This window comes from Apus apus, chromosome 1, assembly GCF_020740795.1.
Source record: "Apus apus isolate bApuApu2 chromosome 1, bApuApu2.pri.cur, whole genome shotgun sequence".
Taxonomy (NCBI): Eukaryota; Metazoa; Chordata; class Aves; order Apodiformes; family Apodidae; genus Apus; species Apus apus.
Window position 1 is genome coordinate 105,757,098 of NC_067282.1, and position 15,807 is coordinate 105,772,904.

The 15,807-nt window shown below is 35.7% G+C and overlaps 1 protein-coding gene across 7 annotated transcripts in view; it reads left to right on the forward strand.

The window, feature by feature from the left end:
- DMD (dystrophin) overlaps window positions 1–15,807 on the forward strand; it is a 1,087,789-nt gene that overhangs the window by 880,846 nt on the left and 191,136 nt on the right. For all 7 annotated transcript variants that reach the window (XM_051641663.1, XM_051641654.1, XM_051641680.1 and 4 more), the window contains 4 exons: window positions 2,903–3,075; window positions 7,000–7,156; window positions 14,330–14,450; window positions 15,109–15,377. In XM_051641663.1, the coding sequence (XP_051497623.1) occupies window positions 2,903–3,075; window positions 7,000–7,156; window positions 14,330–14,450; window positions 15,109–15,377 (720 nt within the window). The remainder of the gene's footprint in view (window positions 1–2,902; window positions 3,076–6,999; window positions 7,157–14,329; window positions 14,451–15,108; window positions 15,378–15,807) is intronic.

Consider the following 15,807-nt stretch of genomic DNA (forward strand, 5'->3'; position numbering starts at 1 on the left):
AGCATGCTTTTGCAAATATCATAGCAGTTTATGAGATTAAATAGATCTTCCTGCTTATTTCTTGTCAAGAAAAATAATCTAGTTCATACTGATCTTTCACTCAGTTTTGAAGCATGGAAATTACTTATTTCAGAAAACAAATTAAAAGTGTATCAATCTTTTTTCTTATATGTACTCTGCTTCTCTTGGGATGTGAAGGAGTTCCAAAGAAAGGATCTGAAATGTACCAATCAAAATTGAGTAAGCCTATGTTGATGTTTTGCTTCTTTGTCAGCACAGCCTTCCTTTGTAGCTGGAATAAACTACTTCTAGGAGCATTAGAAGATTTGGAGATTACACAAGTAATTTGGAATAAGGAAAATATGTATTGAATGTGAAGGTTTTGATGAGTGCCTCAGTTTTCATGTTTGTTGCCCATTTAACTAACTATCCAGATTTATTTTTATACTGTATTGTATTCTGGGAAGAAAAAAAAAAAAAAAAAAGTATGGCTTGATTTTATTCTTAGAAACATGAATGTATCAGAAGAAAATAATGGAATGTGTAAACTACCACACTTCTCTAAAAACAAGAAAAATGCAGAAGTGCATTTTCTTCAAAATTCTGTGTTGTAAAATGCTATGAGTGTATGTTTGGTAGAACAACCAGGAGCATAGACTTGATAGCTGCCCAGGGAGGTGGTGGAGTCACCACCCCTGGAAGTGTTTGAAAGAAATATAGATGTGGAGTTTAGCGATGTGATTTAAGCACTGAATGGGTAGATTTAGGTTATGATTGGTAGATTTAGGTTATGGTTGGACTTGATCTTCAAGGTCTTTTCCAACCAGGATGATTCTGTGATTCTGTGCATGTTTTTTACTGAGAAAAAGGCAGCTGTTTCCATCACCACTCTAAAAACTAGGCATTTTGTGCTTATGAGAGTTCTTTCATTCAGCAATAGGTTCATCACTTTTTAAATGTGGAAGGACCTTGTAGTATACAGACATTAAAAGTGAACATTTTTACTATGAGTTTATCCTTTCCTACATACTGTTTTAGCTGTTTGCATCACGTTTGTGATACTTAACCTATCTTAAATAAAACCTCAAAATTCCAATCTGCTGGGAAAAAATAAAAAAAATGGTAATAGACCATTCTTCAGTCAAGCAAACAAAAATAAAATATTGCAGCTGGAAGCTGAAGCTAGCAACATTGAGACTTGTAACAAAATACAGATGTTCAAGGATACGCATACCTGTAGTATTATACATGGTTATGTACCTGCATAATGGCATTTTAAAAAATCTAAATTGTCTAATATCAATAAAGAAATACAGTATTGATAAGACAGTTGCATTCTGCAGAATGACCTCTTGTATATTCCAAGCTCACTCATAACTACTTTGCTGCTAGGATGACCTTTAAGTAAAATAGGTAGGTAAGAACTCCTATACCATACCAAAGACGTTCCTAGTCCTCCTTGAAATTGCTTCAAATACAGTGCTAGTTGTTACTGTGCAAGAAATAGGTACCCATCAAAGGAAGGCAAATGACATTAGTAGGTGAAAAAGGACAATCTACTCAGGATTCAGTGCAGCTAACACTGCACTTAAAATATCAAATAAAACCAATTCAATTAGGAACACAGCAAGTAGGTAAGTTGTGTGCTCCCCTCCTTCAAAGTCATTCTTCTAAAGAAAATTACAACAGATTTTCACTGGGGACTATCTGTGATGCTCAGTTAGCTCTGGGTCTTGCTCTCAAATGCCATAAATAATTTCTCCTTTCACACTTCATATGCAGCACTCGCATTTCAGGCAGCAAGAAACCACCACCAGAAACCTCAATGCCCAAGCATCATCTCAGGAGAAAATGCAGAGCCTTATTCACTAAACCATTTTCTGCTTCTTTATGTGCTACTTTTTTAAAAGTAAAAGTACTTTTGTGCATATGTGGCTACATATAGAGAATGTATGTGCTCAGATATGTATGTGTTTAAATTATTATTGTTGTTATTTTTATTTTTATTCTGTTTAAAGAGCTTAATTCAACCACTGTTAACTGCAAATGAATTTATGACCTCGTGGAGCTGCAGCATGCAAACATCTTAGAGAACGGCAGCCAACGTACAAAGGCTGCATTGAGTGTGTGGGCCGGCAAGGAATGCTGGTACCAGGCAGCTCTCTAAAGAATGTTCTTTTGGCAGAAACAGCCATGCTAAAATTGAGGGGGAAAATGAATTCAAAATGTAGAGCTGGCCTGCAGTTACAAAGTGATAAGAAAAGTTGGCTGTTCAACATGAGCTTCTAGTTGCATATTCTAGGACTTTGCTATTCTCAAGCCCTCCTACAGCCAAGGCCCTGACCAGTGTTTTGATATAGCACAAAGTGGCTGTTTATTGCTATTGACTGCTGAGGCCTGTGCTCTGAAATGCATTCTGTCAACAGAATGTAAGTGAACTTGGCATTTTAAAGCTCGGCTGCTGCAGACAAGTAGTTTTTTTGGAATTGCCATGCAGCAGGACCGGTGTTGCAGTCCCCAGCTCACTCTGAAAATGTTGCACAGGAAGACTTATCACGTGAAGGTCAGATTTACCTGAGATCCTGAGGGTTTTGTGTTGTTTTTCTTTCACATTGGCACAGTAAATCTATCTTGTCCTTGCTTTGTTGCCTGTCAAAAGCTAGATTTAAAACTTCCTAAATGTTTTTATGTTCTGTGTGGAAAAACCATCATACAGTGCATACAGTCTTCAGGTGAAAGGGGAAACGTGGCTGTGTATTCAGTACATTATATTTCCATTAAAGGAGTAACAAAAATCTCTGTGAACTCTGTGTTACACTGAGGATTTTCCTACGCTTTTGAGATGTGATAATTTCTGTGATTTTGTAAAAAAAACACACATTGTTTTCTATTTCTTTCATAGGAACTACAGGCAGAAATCGATGCTCATACTGACGTATTCCACAGCCTGGATGAAAATGGGCAGAAAATCCTGAAATCCCTGGAAGGCACTGAGGATGCAGCCCTATTGCAGAGACGTCTGGATAACATGAACCTCAGATGGAGTGAGCTTAGGAAGAAATCTCTAAATATTAGGTAGGATCTGAACATGACCAAAATCCTACAGTTGATGTGTAAGGTTGACTGATGCATTTTGCCAGTAAAAGTGATTAATTTTTTTCTGATAGCACAATTTATGTCCATTTTAAAATGTGCTATTTTGAACATTGGTTTAATTTTGTTAGAATGATAAGGTTTTTGGTGTGAAAATGACAGCAGAAGATTTGGATTTGAGGCATATTATGAGGTTTTGTAATTAGAGAAGGAGAGAATAGCATGTTTAAACAGTAACCGTATGCCCTCTAAATGTAGGCTTTTTCTAGAGTAGCTTATAATTTATCAGTGACTCTTGAAAGGTAGTGATCAAACAATGTGTAGGTATGATAAGCTTTCTTTCTAAGGCTGTTATTTCCAGTGCAACTCTAAGAATAGCTTTGCAAATGAGAAGACACTTTAGTTAAGATTTTAGCTGTTGTCTGGAGACTGAATGGATTTACAAAATAAAACCGGTGGTAGAAGGTAATCCATAGGTAGTGTCATGAGAGGAAAATCTTGCAAGGAAAACTATAATGAATGGCAACATTACAAATGATAAGTGGAGGTACAGCCTTCAATGGCTTGAAGATTGCCTTTCAAAATAAATTGTCCAGGAAAGTTCTCTTCAGAAATGCAACTTTTACAATAGGCAACCCAGCTTTACTGTGTTCAGTCTCAGGCATTTTTTCATTTGCTTGCTTGCTGTGTGTTGGTGGTAGTTCAGAGGGCAGAAAAAGGCAGAAGTGTTTTTCAAAGTAATGTATTAAATATTAGCTTTTTTCAGCTCAGGCCCTGAGGGAGGTCAGTCTGTGTCATGACAAAAGCCATCTCGATAACATCAATCATTAAAAATAAATTAAAGATGTAAAGTTGAAAATATATTAGTAGCCAAAGAAAAAGAGAGACAAATTCCTTTTTTTTTTTTTTTTCTGAGGAGCGAAAGAAGAGGCATATAACCCTTCAAGGTCTCTCTAAGACTTTTTTCTCTTTTTACCCTTGAACTTGCCCAAATACATCAACGTTTGAGATAAGAAAAACAGTCAGTTGTCTAAGTATCAACAATTACATATATGGGACTTTCTGCCTTCCTTCTGTTTGACTTTCCGTCAAAGTGTTTTTGCCGTTCAATGTATTGCTGCCATTAATTGAGTCAGAAATAGTAACCCTAATTACATCACAGATACTTCTTGCATTAAACATTCAAAGCAACAGACCACCTCTCTAAAATATTTGCTTTCAATAAAAGGCTCAAGGTGTTCAACAACTTATTGATTTTTGTCTGTACATGCTGGAATGGTTATAAATATATAAGTGTGTGCATACAATACTCTAGTATGCACTTACATAAATATATATTCCCAAAGCTGAAAGAAGGGCAGAACAAGCTGGGTTCAAAGAAACAATTCACCAAACTGGGAAGACGTAAGACCCTACTGTTTTCCCTCAGTTGCTGCCTTGTCTGGAGGAGGTGGAAGCTTGCATTTACTGAGATAAACATAGGAGACAGGAGTTAACCTGACTCAGAAACGAGGCTGCTTGACTTTGTTCTGTCCAAAAGACCTGTGGTCCTTGCTGTGGCTGTTGCATCCTGCATCTCCCTATCTCCATCCCTGCTCTGTCTCCACTCACTGCTTTTGAAGGCATCCTGGAGCTTCCCCAGCCCTCACTGCCTGCAGGGCTGGCCTCCCCCAGCAGCATTGTGAAGCACTTTTGCCCCAGCCCATGGCTGCTCTTTGAAAGTAATGATCAAAAGGCAGTGTAGTCTATGTGTGTCCCTCCCACATAACCTTTACGTTTGAAAAAGGAGAACATTTTCCATCAGCTCATACACCAGAGCAGCTAAGCCTTCTGTCATCCTATGGCTAAACTGTCCCTTTCTGTTCTCTTTCCCTGCCAACCCAGTTACCTAGTGTAAGAGGCTACAAAGAAGACAGGATCCATAGAGCTGTTGAAATAAATGTAACTGTCCTTACCTTCAGCAATTCCTCATTTCCACATCTAAATTAAATAATAAGGTCTGCAAAACAATGAGTCCATACTTACCACATTTCTTTGTAGACCATTCTATATGAGGTACAAGAATAGAAATTTCACTATCAGAAAACATGTGGGTTTATATACAAATATGAAAAATAAGAGAAATGTTATATGAACAAACCTGGAGGTTAAAAAGAAAATATATTAAAGAAAATCTATCTTTATTTCAAGGGAGTTGATTTTATGTCCTTTTATGTTAAGGGAGTTGACTCTCCCCCTCTACTCCACTCTTGTGGGACCCCATCTGGAGTACTGCGTCCAGTTCTGGATCCCCTATTACAAGAAAGATATGGACATGCTGGAACATGTCCAAAGAAGGGCCACAAAGATGATCAGAGGGCTGGAGCACTTCTCCTATGAAAACAGACTGAGAGAGTTGGTGCTATTCACTCTGGAAGAGAGAAGGCTCCAAGGAGACCTTATTGTGGCCTTCCAGTATCTTAATGGGGCCTACAAGAAAGCTGGTGAGGGACTTTTTAGGATGTCAGGTAGTGGTAGGACTAGGGGGAATGGATCAAAACTAGAGGTGGGTAGATTCAGGTTAGACCTGAAGGAAGGTCTTCCCTGAGCGTGGTGAGACAGTGGAAGAGGTTACCCAGAGAGGTGGTGGAAGCCCCATCCCTGGAAGTTTTCAAGGTCAGGTTGGATGGGGCTCTGAGCAACCTGATCTAGCAGGAGGTGTCCCTGCCCATGGCATGGGGGTTGGAATTAGGTGATTTTTAAGGTCCCTTTCCAACCCTAACAATTCTATGATTCTATTTTCCTGTATATTTTATCACTTTACTATTATGTAATACTACTTTTGGTTTGAAACACTAAGGAATTCTTATGTTACCTGAGACTAACTTAGGAATTTCTGCTCAACCAGCAATTTAAAAAATAGCATATTCCTAAATCTAGAAAGACTAAACTTCAGTGTGCTCTATCTATGCTATAAACCAAACTGAAGATTTGATTAGTCCAGTGATGTTTCAGTCACATAGTTTCTCTCCATAGAAAAGAATTACTGAAAACTTGTAGGTCAATACCTGGTCCCAATATTAAAAAAACACATTTGCACATACGTAGAGGAAATATTAGATGTCCTCGTGTTGGAGACCTACTTTGTACAAAGTAGTATTCTGTCTTTAAATTTTTCCAGTGATTCAATCAGTTTCATTTACACCACAGTTCAAATGACACAGACATTTTGGTAGCATAAAAGGATTGAATTGGCTTTGAGAATTTCCTCAACACTTTTTTCGGAAAGGATGGCATTTTTTCTCTTATCTTAAACTTCAGCAACCATATGAATCTTGTGTGAGTTTGCTTTATAAAGTGGTTTAGAGAAATGCTTGCTCTTCTCTGAGTTGAAAACTTCTCTCTACATTTTAGATAATTAACCTCCTAGTAATCCTAAGTAATGACTAAATTACTCTCATGCTAGTGTACATTGTGTGAGATTGATAATTCAACACAGCTATTACTGCTGAAGAAGAAAACTAAAACCAACAACAAACAAAAGAAACAAAACCAAAATAACAACAAACAAACAAACCACAACAAAAACCCCCAACAAAACAAACAAAAAAACACCCCAAGAAATAACAAAAAACCCCCAACAAACCCAACCCCCCAAAAAAACCAAACCAAACAAAAAAACACAGAAAACCCCAGGCAACCAAAAAACAATACTAGAGATGGGAAATGTATGGGTGTTTCAGGCCAGGACTGTAGAACCAAATTTAAATCAGTGTAGCTAGAATCTCATTCAAAGTTACTGAAGCTATTTTAAAATCCATAATGAAAAATTAAACACTAGGATCTTTCTCAATAAATAAGCTTGTACAATTAGTTTTTCAGTTTCCCCGTGCCTGGATACATCTTATATTTAACATATTATTTCAGATCCCATTTGGAAGCCAGTACAGACCAGTGGAAGCGTTTACATCTCTCTCTTCAGGAACTTTTGGCGTGGCTGCAATTGAAGGAAGATGAATTGAAACAGCAAGCACCCATTGGTGGAGATCTTCCCACCGTGCAGAAACAGAATGATATTCATAGGGTATGATTTTTTGTAAATGATCTTTCATTGCTTTTTATTTTGCAAGTTAGTGCTGTATGTAACAGTCCTTTTTCGAAGAAGTAAGGTGCCCTTTAAAATACATTTTAGAAACTGTGAAAACTGAACTTCTTGCATGAGAGTACTAGCAATAATTTTCAAACACATCTTAGAAAATCAGCCTTTTGGAGAAGGGAGTGTTGACTACCAGCTGCTTGGCGTTTTTGAAAAGCAGCACAACATTTTCATAGGCAGCTAGTTCTCATGACCAGAACAAATACTTATGTAATATTATTTAAGGATTAAAGAAGTAGTTCTGAACATTTTTTTAGATCAGGCATTTAAATTTCATCTGTACTTTTTTAAACTCTATTTTGCTACTGATTTTTATGACCTTTTGTGAAAGAAATAGCTGGTATCAGCCCTAATGCACAACTGTGTGCATCACAAAACTACCGTGAAAACTGACTGTAACTGTCTATGGCTCATACGAGTTCCATCTGGACATTCTTATGAGAAGACAACAGCAGAACATCATATGGGGACTGTTCTAGACTAAGCTTTGTTGTAAAAAGGAAACTAAATCAAACAATTGTATGGGAAGTTGTTTTTTAAACCCACCAAAAAAATTCAAGCCCCATAGTAACACAGTACTTCTGAATAATTCTTCATACAAAGATTCCCACAGGGGTTTTGTGGTAAAGTTATGCTGTAAGTATGTTTCTTATGTTGAATCAAGTTCACACCTGTCTGATGCTAACTGTGTTTCTTCAGGTAAACAGCTTTTAATTTGCTATGCCATTACAGTCTATTCAGGTCTGAATGTGAAATTACAGTTCTAGTACCTCCACAGCACTTTTTTAGCAGTGTCATTAGGAAGCTAGTGGCCTGCTAAAATAAAGCTCAAGAACTGCTGAATGAGGTGATACATGTGGAAACTGTTGTTCTGAGAAGGGATAGGGAACCATGTGAAAAGTAACTGGGATAGCACACCCAACTGCCACAACTCTATTCTATCACTTAGGAACTCCATAAAATCCTGTCTGGCCCTTATCATAAGATTTATATTTCTTTTGTGTTAATTTACGATTGAAATGTCAATCTGGGATGTACCAGTTATGAATAGATGTCCTTAACAGAAACCAGACCTCAACCCACTAGGATAGATCCTGATTCAGAAGGAAGATGTGAATATAGTGTCAGGGTGGATTATTTTTTTTACAGAGAACAGTGTAAGATAAAGGGCAAGGAACCATACTCATATAAATAAATTGTCCTCTCATATTTAACAGGTAAATGTATGCAGTGATTGGAATGAACCATAGAAGTATTTATGCTATGACATTTCTCCACTATACAGAACTCCATTTCTTAGATTTTACTTGGACGTAGTATTGTAGGTCTCGTGACCTTACAGGAGTTTTTTTTCCTCGTCTTTGGTGACTAAGTATACTTCAGTATGACATCTAAAAAGTTATTTTGAAAACATATATCTTTTTATTGAATAATTTAAATTGTCAAATAGCTTGATACCATGAGAAGAGAATATTCCAAAACCAGTGATCATCCTCTCAAAGGTTTGTGCTGCATATATGTAACTTCCATTTGTAAAACTTGCCACACAACGTATTGTTTCTGAAGTTCTTAAATCTCTGATTTTATTGCTTAATGGAGAAATGTAATAGTACAATAAAATGGAATTGGATCTAGAATACCTGTTTTCTCCATTCATCAGGTAGTTGTATTATAAATATTGCTCTAACAGATTGTCCTGCCTCATGCTGCAGGCCACATTTGAGAACAAATTGTGAGAAGATTAAGTTTGGAATGAAAATACAACAGATCTTGCTGCTTTAAGTTATTGGAAACCCTGAGTTTGTGAATAAAATGAAAATACTATATACAACCAGACTTCGTTTTTGATATAGGCTAACAGTATGCAGTAGCAGACTGGTGGGTCGTAGTGACAGTATGGTTTCTCAAGGGCTTATCTTTACCTAATGGTCAAAAAAGCCAAAGAGAAAGATAGACAAAAACATCTCACTGTCAGTACATAATGTTTTTCTAAGATAATATATTGCTTTGCTGCAATGGGAGGTTGGTCACATTTGCTAGGTCTTCCTTCTGGACAGATGATGTGTCTTTCCCAGAAAACTTGAGGCTACAAGTATTACCATAGACACAGTGAGACCAAAACATGCAAGACTATATGGAGCACCACCATCCCCTTTTACATTTCCTGCTGTGAAAGTTAACATATATGAAATGCCTGAGATCTGTTCTAGCCAGCTGTCTGTAGCAGCTTCCATAAAGCAGTTTTAAAGCCCATCCAGAACATAAGGATGAAAGAAACAATATAAATGCTGCATGAAAGTAAGGTACCATAAATACAGGCAAGTACAAAACAGATCTTCTCACTTATCTTTTTTGATTATCTTCTCTGCCACATAGAGATACATATAGACACAAATCTTTTATCATCTTATCGAGTATCAAAGCTAGGACATTTTAGTTTCTTTTAGAAATATGGCCTCTTTTCTTTTCCTGTCCTGTAGCACTTCTGTAGTTTAATGTGAGGCATTTCTAGTTGTAGGTTTTCTGATTCTGCGTGGAAAAAAGAAAAAAAAACATAATCCTTGAAATGAGGTTACCCTGTCTGCACTTCAAAGATATCTTACAGGGCAGAGAAGTAGGGGAAAAGAAAAAAAAAGAGTTAAAAAAAAAAAGTGCAGAACTCTCCTAATTTGAAGTTGTTTTTGACAAAATCTGCAGCTTGGAGTTTTTCTACTATATTCATTTCGCTGGACACTATGGACTTTATGTTAATCTAAAGGTTTCTTATATTTTTCAAGAAGCAGACATACAAAGGCTGTATCTGAATTAACAGCTTAACTAATTTCTGAACATAAGAAAAATGCTTTTAAAAAGGCTTGCACCACAAGTGTAGAAGCTTCTAGCTTAAAACTGGACTCCAGTACAGTAAAGATGTTTTTCTCAAGAGCTTAGTGTGTTAGATGTGAAGGCAAATAGTAGCTGAATTTTGGTCTTGAGAAAAAGAATCTGCTCATTGTTCTTTTTGTTCTCCTGAATGTCAGTTCTAGAAATCAGTCTTCAGTAAACAAGATAAGAATCTCTCTGATCTGACCAATCTTTTAAATGATCCAAAATGCTAGCTTTGGTCTTTCTATATCAGTACAAAGTCTTTCCTTCTGTGAAAAATTGTTTTTGCCAGGTAAAGCCAGAAGTGAAAGCAGGTAAATTCTTCAGTGGGGAAGAGAAAGCCTCAGCAGGGGATCATTATTTACAAGCAGTTTAACTGATTGCTGTTAAGAAATGGCATGATGAAAGTAAACACAATTTTATGCCTGAATCATTTTTCTAAAGTGGTGTTACAAGCTGATTTAATTATTTTTTTTTTCCCCTTAAGGCTGTAATTTAAAGAAAATACAAGTGTATTTAACCTTTCTATCATTTAAAAGACCATCTGGAATACCTCAGACATTCATATCAGAGATGAAAAGAAGTTGGTTCTTACTGTTAGAATGCTCCTAGTTGCCAAGATTTGCTTAAAAATGTTAAGAGTAGGTTTCAGATGAAAATTTAGAATGCTTGAATCTATGCCAGAGGAGACCTTGGACTCAACTGAGAAAAAAGATATCCATGCAGTCAAAATCATTGTTACATTATAAGTGTGAGGTGCTTTTTAGACAAGGTAATTTGGAATTTATCCTAAATGCACCCACGTAACTGCTATTTGTTTTGAACTTATAGTTTGTCATTTTCTCTAGTTTTGGCATCTGAAGAAATTGTCTCTATGCCAAAGTCTTAAAAAAAACTCTTCTTCATAAAAACATTAATTATCTTGAAGATTTCTTTGCTTTAAAAAGTGTCATAATAATGTTTTATTGAAATACATAACTATGTACATTACTGATTCTCACTTACGTAGCTTAGACATGGTGCAGATAGCCTGCTTTTTCTTCCATTCTTGTAAGAGTTGTCACATCTGTGTAGTGATTTTATTAACAGCATAAATAACATTTATGAATATAGAAGTTAAGTATTAAGTATTCCCTGGAAAACCTTTCACATGAAATCTGTAGCAACAGCAACTAAGGAGTGTAATTCCTGCTTGAACACACCTCTTTTAGCAGCACAGTTGATACCTAATTTTTTAAATTGAGATCAAAAAGCATTTTTTAAAAGCATCCTGGTTGAAAAACATGTTTAATTAATTTTATTGTACTCTTTTCCTTTAAAATTCTTAATATGTTTTCAAAATATCTGCTTTTCTAATAAGAGAGATTAATGTTAGTTTTACTAGTCCAATTCTCTTCTCATTATATTTCCATCTTTCAATTTAAACAATCTATGTTTTTTCATCTAAAAGATTTAAGGACACCCCCTGAGAATGTAGTGGAGGTCTGAGATAAGCTGATCAATATATGCATTATTAAAATGGTGGGCAGAATGCCATTACTGCTGTAGTGTTGATGACAAATAGAGATGTTTAAATAAAGTAGTTTACTTGGTTTTTTGTCAGGTCATACATTATGCACATTCGATTTCCTCTACAGTCACCATGAAGTGTGAAAGAAGTTAAGGAATTCAATGAAATTAGCCTTAAATCATTACCTGTAAATTAGACATTCATTTAGGCTAATTCTGCTTTCAATGATGGTCCACTTATTATAAAGATATATTTGTCAAGGCTCTAGATAGATTAGATAGGTAGAATTTGTTTTGGTTTTGGGTTTTTTTTATATTTTTTTTTTTTCTCTTTGTCAAAAGAAGATAAAATGCCATTTATTGCTACTTACACTTTTCCTGGTAGTGTGTACATATTTTACAACAAAGCTTTAATCAGAAAAACTAGCTTTATCCTCATACAGTAATAACATTTTTTGGATTAGGATAGTATGAAATCAGCATTCATTATTTTTAATGCTTTTCTGTGCTACTGCTTCAGTCTCATGTTTTTTTCATTCCTTCCTTCTTAAATTTCTTATACTGAAACATATTTTAATTCACTCAGTAGAAGTCTGCAGATCAAAACTGGGGAAGGCCATGAAAATTGTAAACAGATCTTAACACCGGTACCGGCTCGCGACATATACTACAAGTCAAGATTTACAGACCATAATCACATTTACCAGCTCCAACATCCAGAATGTAAAAGCTGGAAAAAAAAAACATTCAACACAGTGGCTCACTGCTTATGCAGAACAATGTCCAATGGTACTTGTTAATATACAGTACTTTTCTTAAGGGTCAACATGATTGTTTAAAACATTGATCACAGATATTGATAAAATAATAGATTCTCTTATGATATCAGATGCACTCTGTGAAAAGGTCCATGGTCCTTATGTACATGGCACAAGAGTAACATTTTTTTCTTGGTTGCTTCCTTCAAGAAATCACATTTAGCTAAAGAGTTTTCTTGAGTCACAGTTAAAAACATTATGGTCAGTTTTTCACTGCCTAATAAAAAAGTTTATTTAAATATTTATACTAGAATAATGTAGTAATTTCCTTAAGTTTACTTTCTTGAAATGTGTTAAGAATTTTTAACCTGTGAGTGCTCATAGTATAAACTGCGGGTGTGATTCTCGTTATTAGTTCTGTTAGGTATTTCCTGTACAGAACATTTAATATCAAATATAATTCAAAGAGTAATGAACTTTTAAATATTTAATGTATAATATTTAATTAGTTTGCATAGAAACCCAAAATTTGTTCAATAGTTAATTTAACTCAATTTGTTAATTTACGATGTAAGAAGCCTATATATTTTCCTAATCCCTGGAGTAAGATATCTGTTTTCTGCTCATGGCATATGACTCTCTTTTTTGCAGCATCAGGTTTTTGTTACACTGCACTATATCTATCTGCACTTTTAATTTACATGCTACTTGAAAACAGCATGCATTCAATATTGTTTAGTAAATAGAGAATAAAATGTTGAACTAAAATGGTGGTAAGGACCATTTAGATAAATTCAATACAACATGCAAAAGACTCGACGCAATGTGCAACCAAAGCACAGATTTCATTTGCAGTTTTGTGCAATGAACATTTGGAAGCAGATTAATGGCATCTTAGATTTTGTTTAGCCCTCCCCCCAAAAACAGCGAAACACAAAAAAACCCTAAGATGTATGTACTTTCAGTAGCCTACCAAAATTTAAATGACCAGCCTTAAGAATCTTATCCATCGTCATTTTAAAAGCAGGGAATAGAAGAGAGATAGTAAAAGGAGCTGTTGCTGGAGAAAGAGAAATGCAAACAGGAAAGAGAAAAAAAAGGCAAGAAAGGAGACAGGGTCAAAAAGCATGACAGGAAAGGAAAAGATGAAAGGGGGAAATACAGTTCATGTGAACAGGAGCAGAATGTACCGCAGAGCAATGTTCATGTAAAGATATGGAAAATTATACTGATTAAAGCAACTAGGAAATAACTATTTCACAAGGACTACTTTCTGCCCTTTAGTTCTTACTCATGAATGCCTACATCTAGGCTAGCTTGTATTTCTCAATTTTCACCTTGGCCTTGATTCTACAGTTCAAGTAATTTTGGAAGAGATGCATCGACATCACTATTAGAAGAGAGTGTTATGATGTAATATATCAGGATTTTTCTTGTTACAATTTCTTAGGGGTTACCATGTCGATATCCATTGGTCCTTTTTTTGGGTTGTGGGGTTTTTTTCCTTATGATAGAACAGTTTCCAGCAGCAGTAATTAAGTGGTAATAGCAAGACATACTGGATTTTCCTTTGCATTCTTGCTTTCAAGAGCCATTAGCTATGCCGATGTGGTCCAATACAGAGCCAACTGAAGCCTTGCCCCTTGCAACTCAGTTTCAGAATTGACCCTGATGTTAATCAACAAAGGGGATCCCTCTCACAGTGAAAAGTTTATCAGCAACCTTGGATACTTTGCAGCATGCTTGCAGTTCCTTTGCATATGTTGTAATTTCAGGTTAAGCAAAAGCTCATTCTCTCTTTTACTTTTTTTTGTTGTTGTTGGTTTTTTTGTTGTTGCTACTCGTAATACACACATGGAAGCTGCTGTTGGAAAATTTGATCTTAAACTGATGAAAACAAGGGCTAGCACTCAGTATTTCATTATAGAGTTCATATATCCACTTACATTAATTTTGTTTCATCTCTCAGACTTTCAAGAGGGAGCTGAAAACAAAAGAACCTGTTATCAGGAGTGCACTTGAGACTGTGAGAATCTTCTTAGCAGAGCAGCCTGTGGAGGGACTGGAGAAGCTCTACCCAGAACCAAGAGGTAATTGATGAAAGAGCAGGGTAATAACACATTGCTGGAAAGATCAGCGATGATCAGCGACGATTAAATAAATTCTGCCAGCCACTGTGAAAGCATTCCTTTTACACTACAAGCTGAATGTCAGTATTCAGACACTAAGCTAAAAATATAGATGAAAGAAACCCTTAGAAATCCTTCTGAACACTGTGACACTAAACAGACATGCATATTTATAAGCGGATTTTGAAACTGGCTTTAAACCTCCAGGACTTATAGGCCCATTTGAGGTCTGAAAGCTGCTATTTAACCTAAAATTCAACTTGTAGTCTTGGTACTACAGAAGCTCCCAAATCACTCAATTGCAGCAAAAGATTCAAAATTATTAATATTTATGTATGTGCAGAACTATTTTGCTGAATCAGGACACAGCTGATAAAATTTTAGCTACGCTCTGCATGCTTGAAAATGCTTTTATGTACTCAAATGCATATTTTGGTGAACTCTATTGTGGCAAGATTTAAATTTGTTAAGAGATTTTCAAATGAGAATACATTAATAAAATAAATTTCACAGTTGTCTTTGGTTATGAATAGTTTCTTACTGATCTTTGAACTTACTCAGATGGCAATTATTTTTCTTCTAAGACATGTCTTAAAAACCTCTTGACTTTCATCTTTAGAGCTGTCACCTGAGGAAAGGGCCCAAAATGTCACTAAACTTCTCCAAAGACAAGTAGATGAGGTCAAAACTGAATGGGACAAGCTGAATCTGCAGTCTGCTGATTGGCAAAAGAAGATAGATGATGCTCTTGAAAGACTGCAAGGCCTTCAAGAAGCTATGGATGAACTGGACTTGAAACTACGTCAGGCTGAAGTGTTCAAGGCATCCTGGCAGCCTGTGGGGGATCTGCTAATTGACTCTCTGCAGGATCACTTAGAAAAAGTCAAGGTATGTGTTACTATAGAAGTATTTCTGAGTATGAAATAATTGTCTTGTTTGGTATATGAATCTCCAAATCAGGATTTATCTTTTAAGATGAGAAACTGATAGCTTTGTATCAATATTGATTTACTTTTTTTAAAGAGTACCAATGAAGAGTTTTGTAACTTCTGCAATTAAAACGGAATCAAATCAACATTGAGAATATATATTGCTAATGTAAAAAGCACTCCAGGTTTGTCTAAATAACTTCAGCATACTCACCATTAATTCAGGAGATGCAGAGTTCACACTATAGAAAGCAAAATAGAGATGAGAATATATATAAAAATGTAGAAAATTCTGTTATTTAGTATATTTCTGTAAGTATGATGAGTATATAATTGTGCCTATACTTTTAGAGAAGAATTTATAGTATAAAGTGTATGGTTTTGTTGTT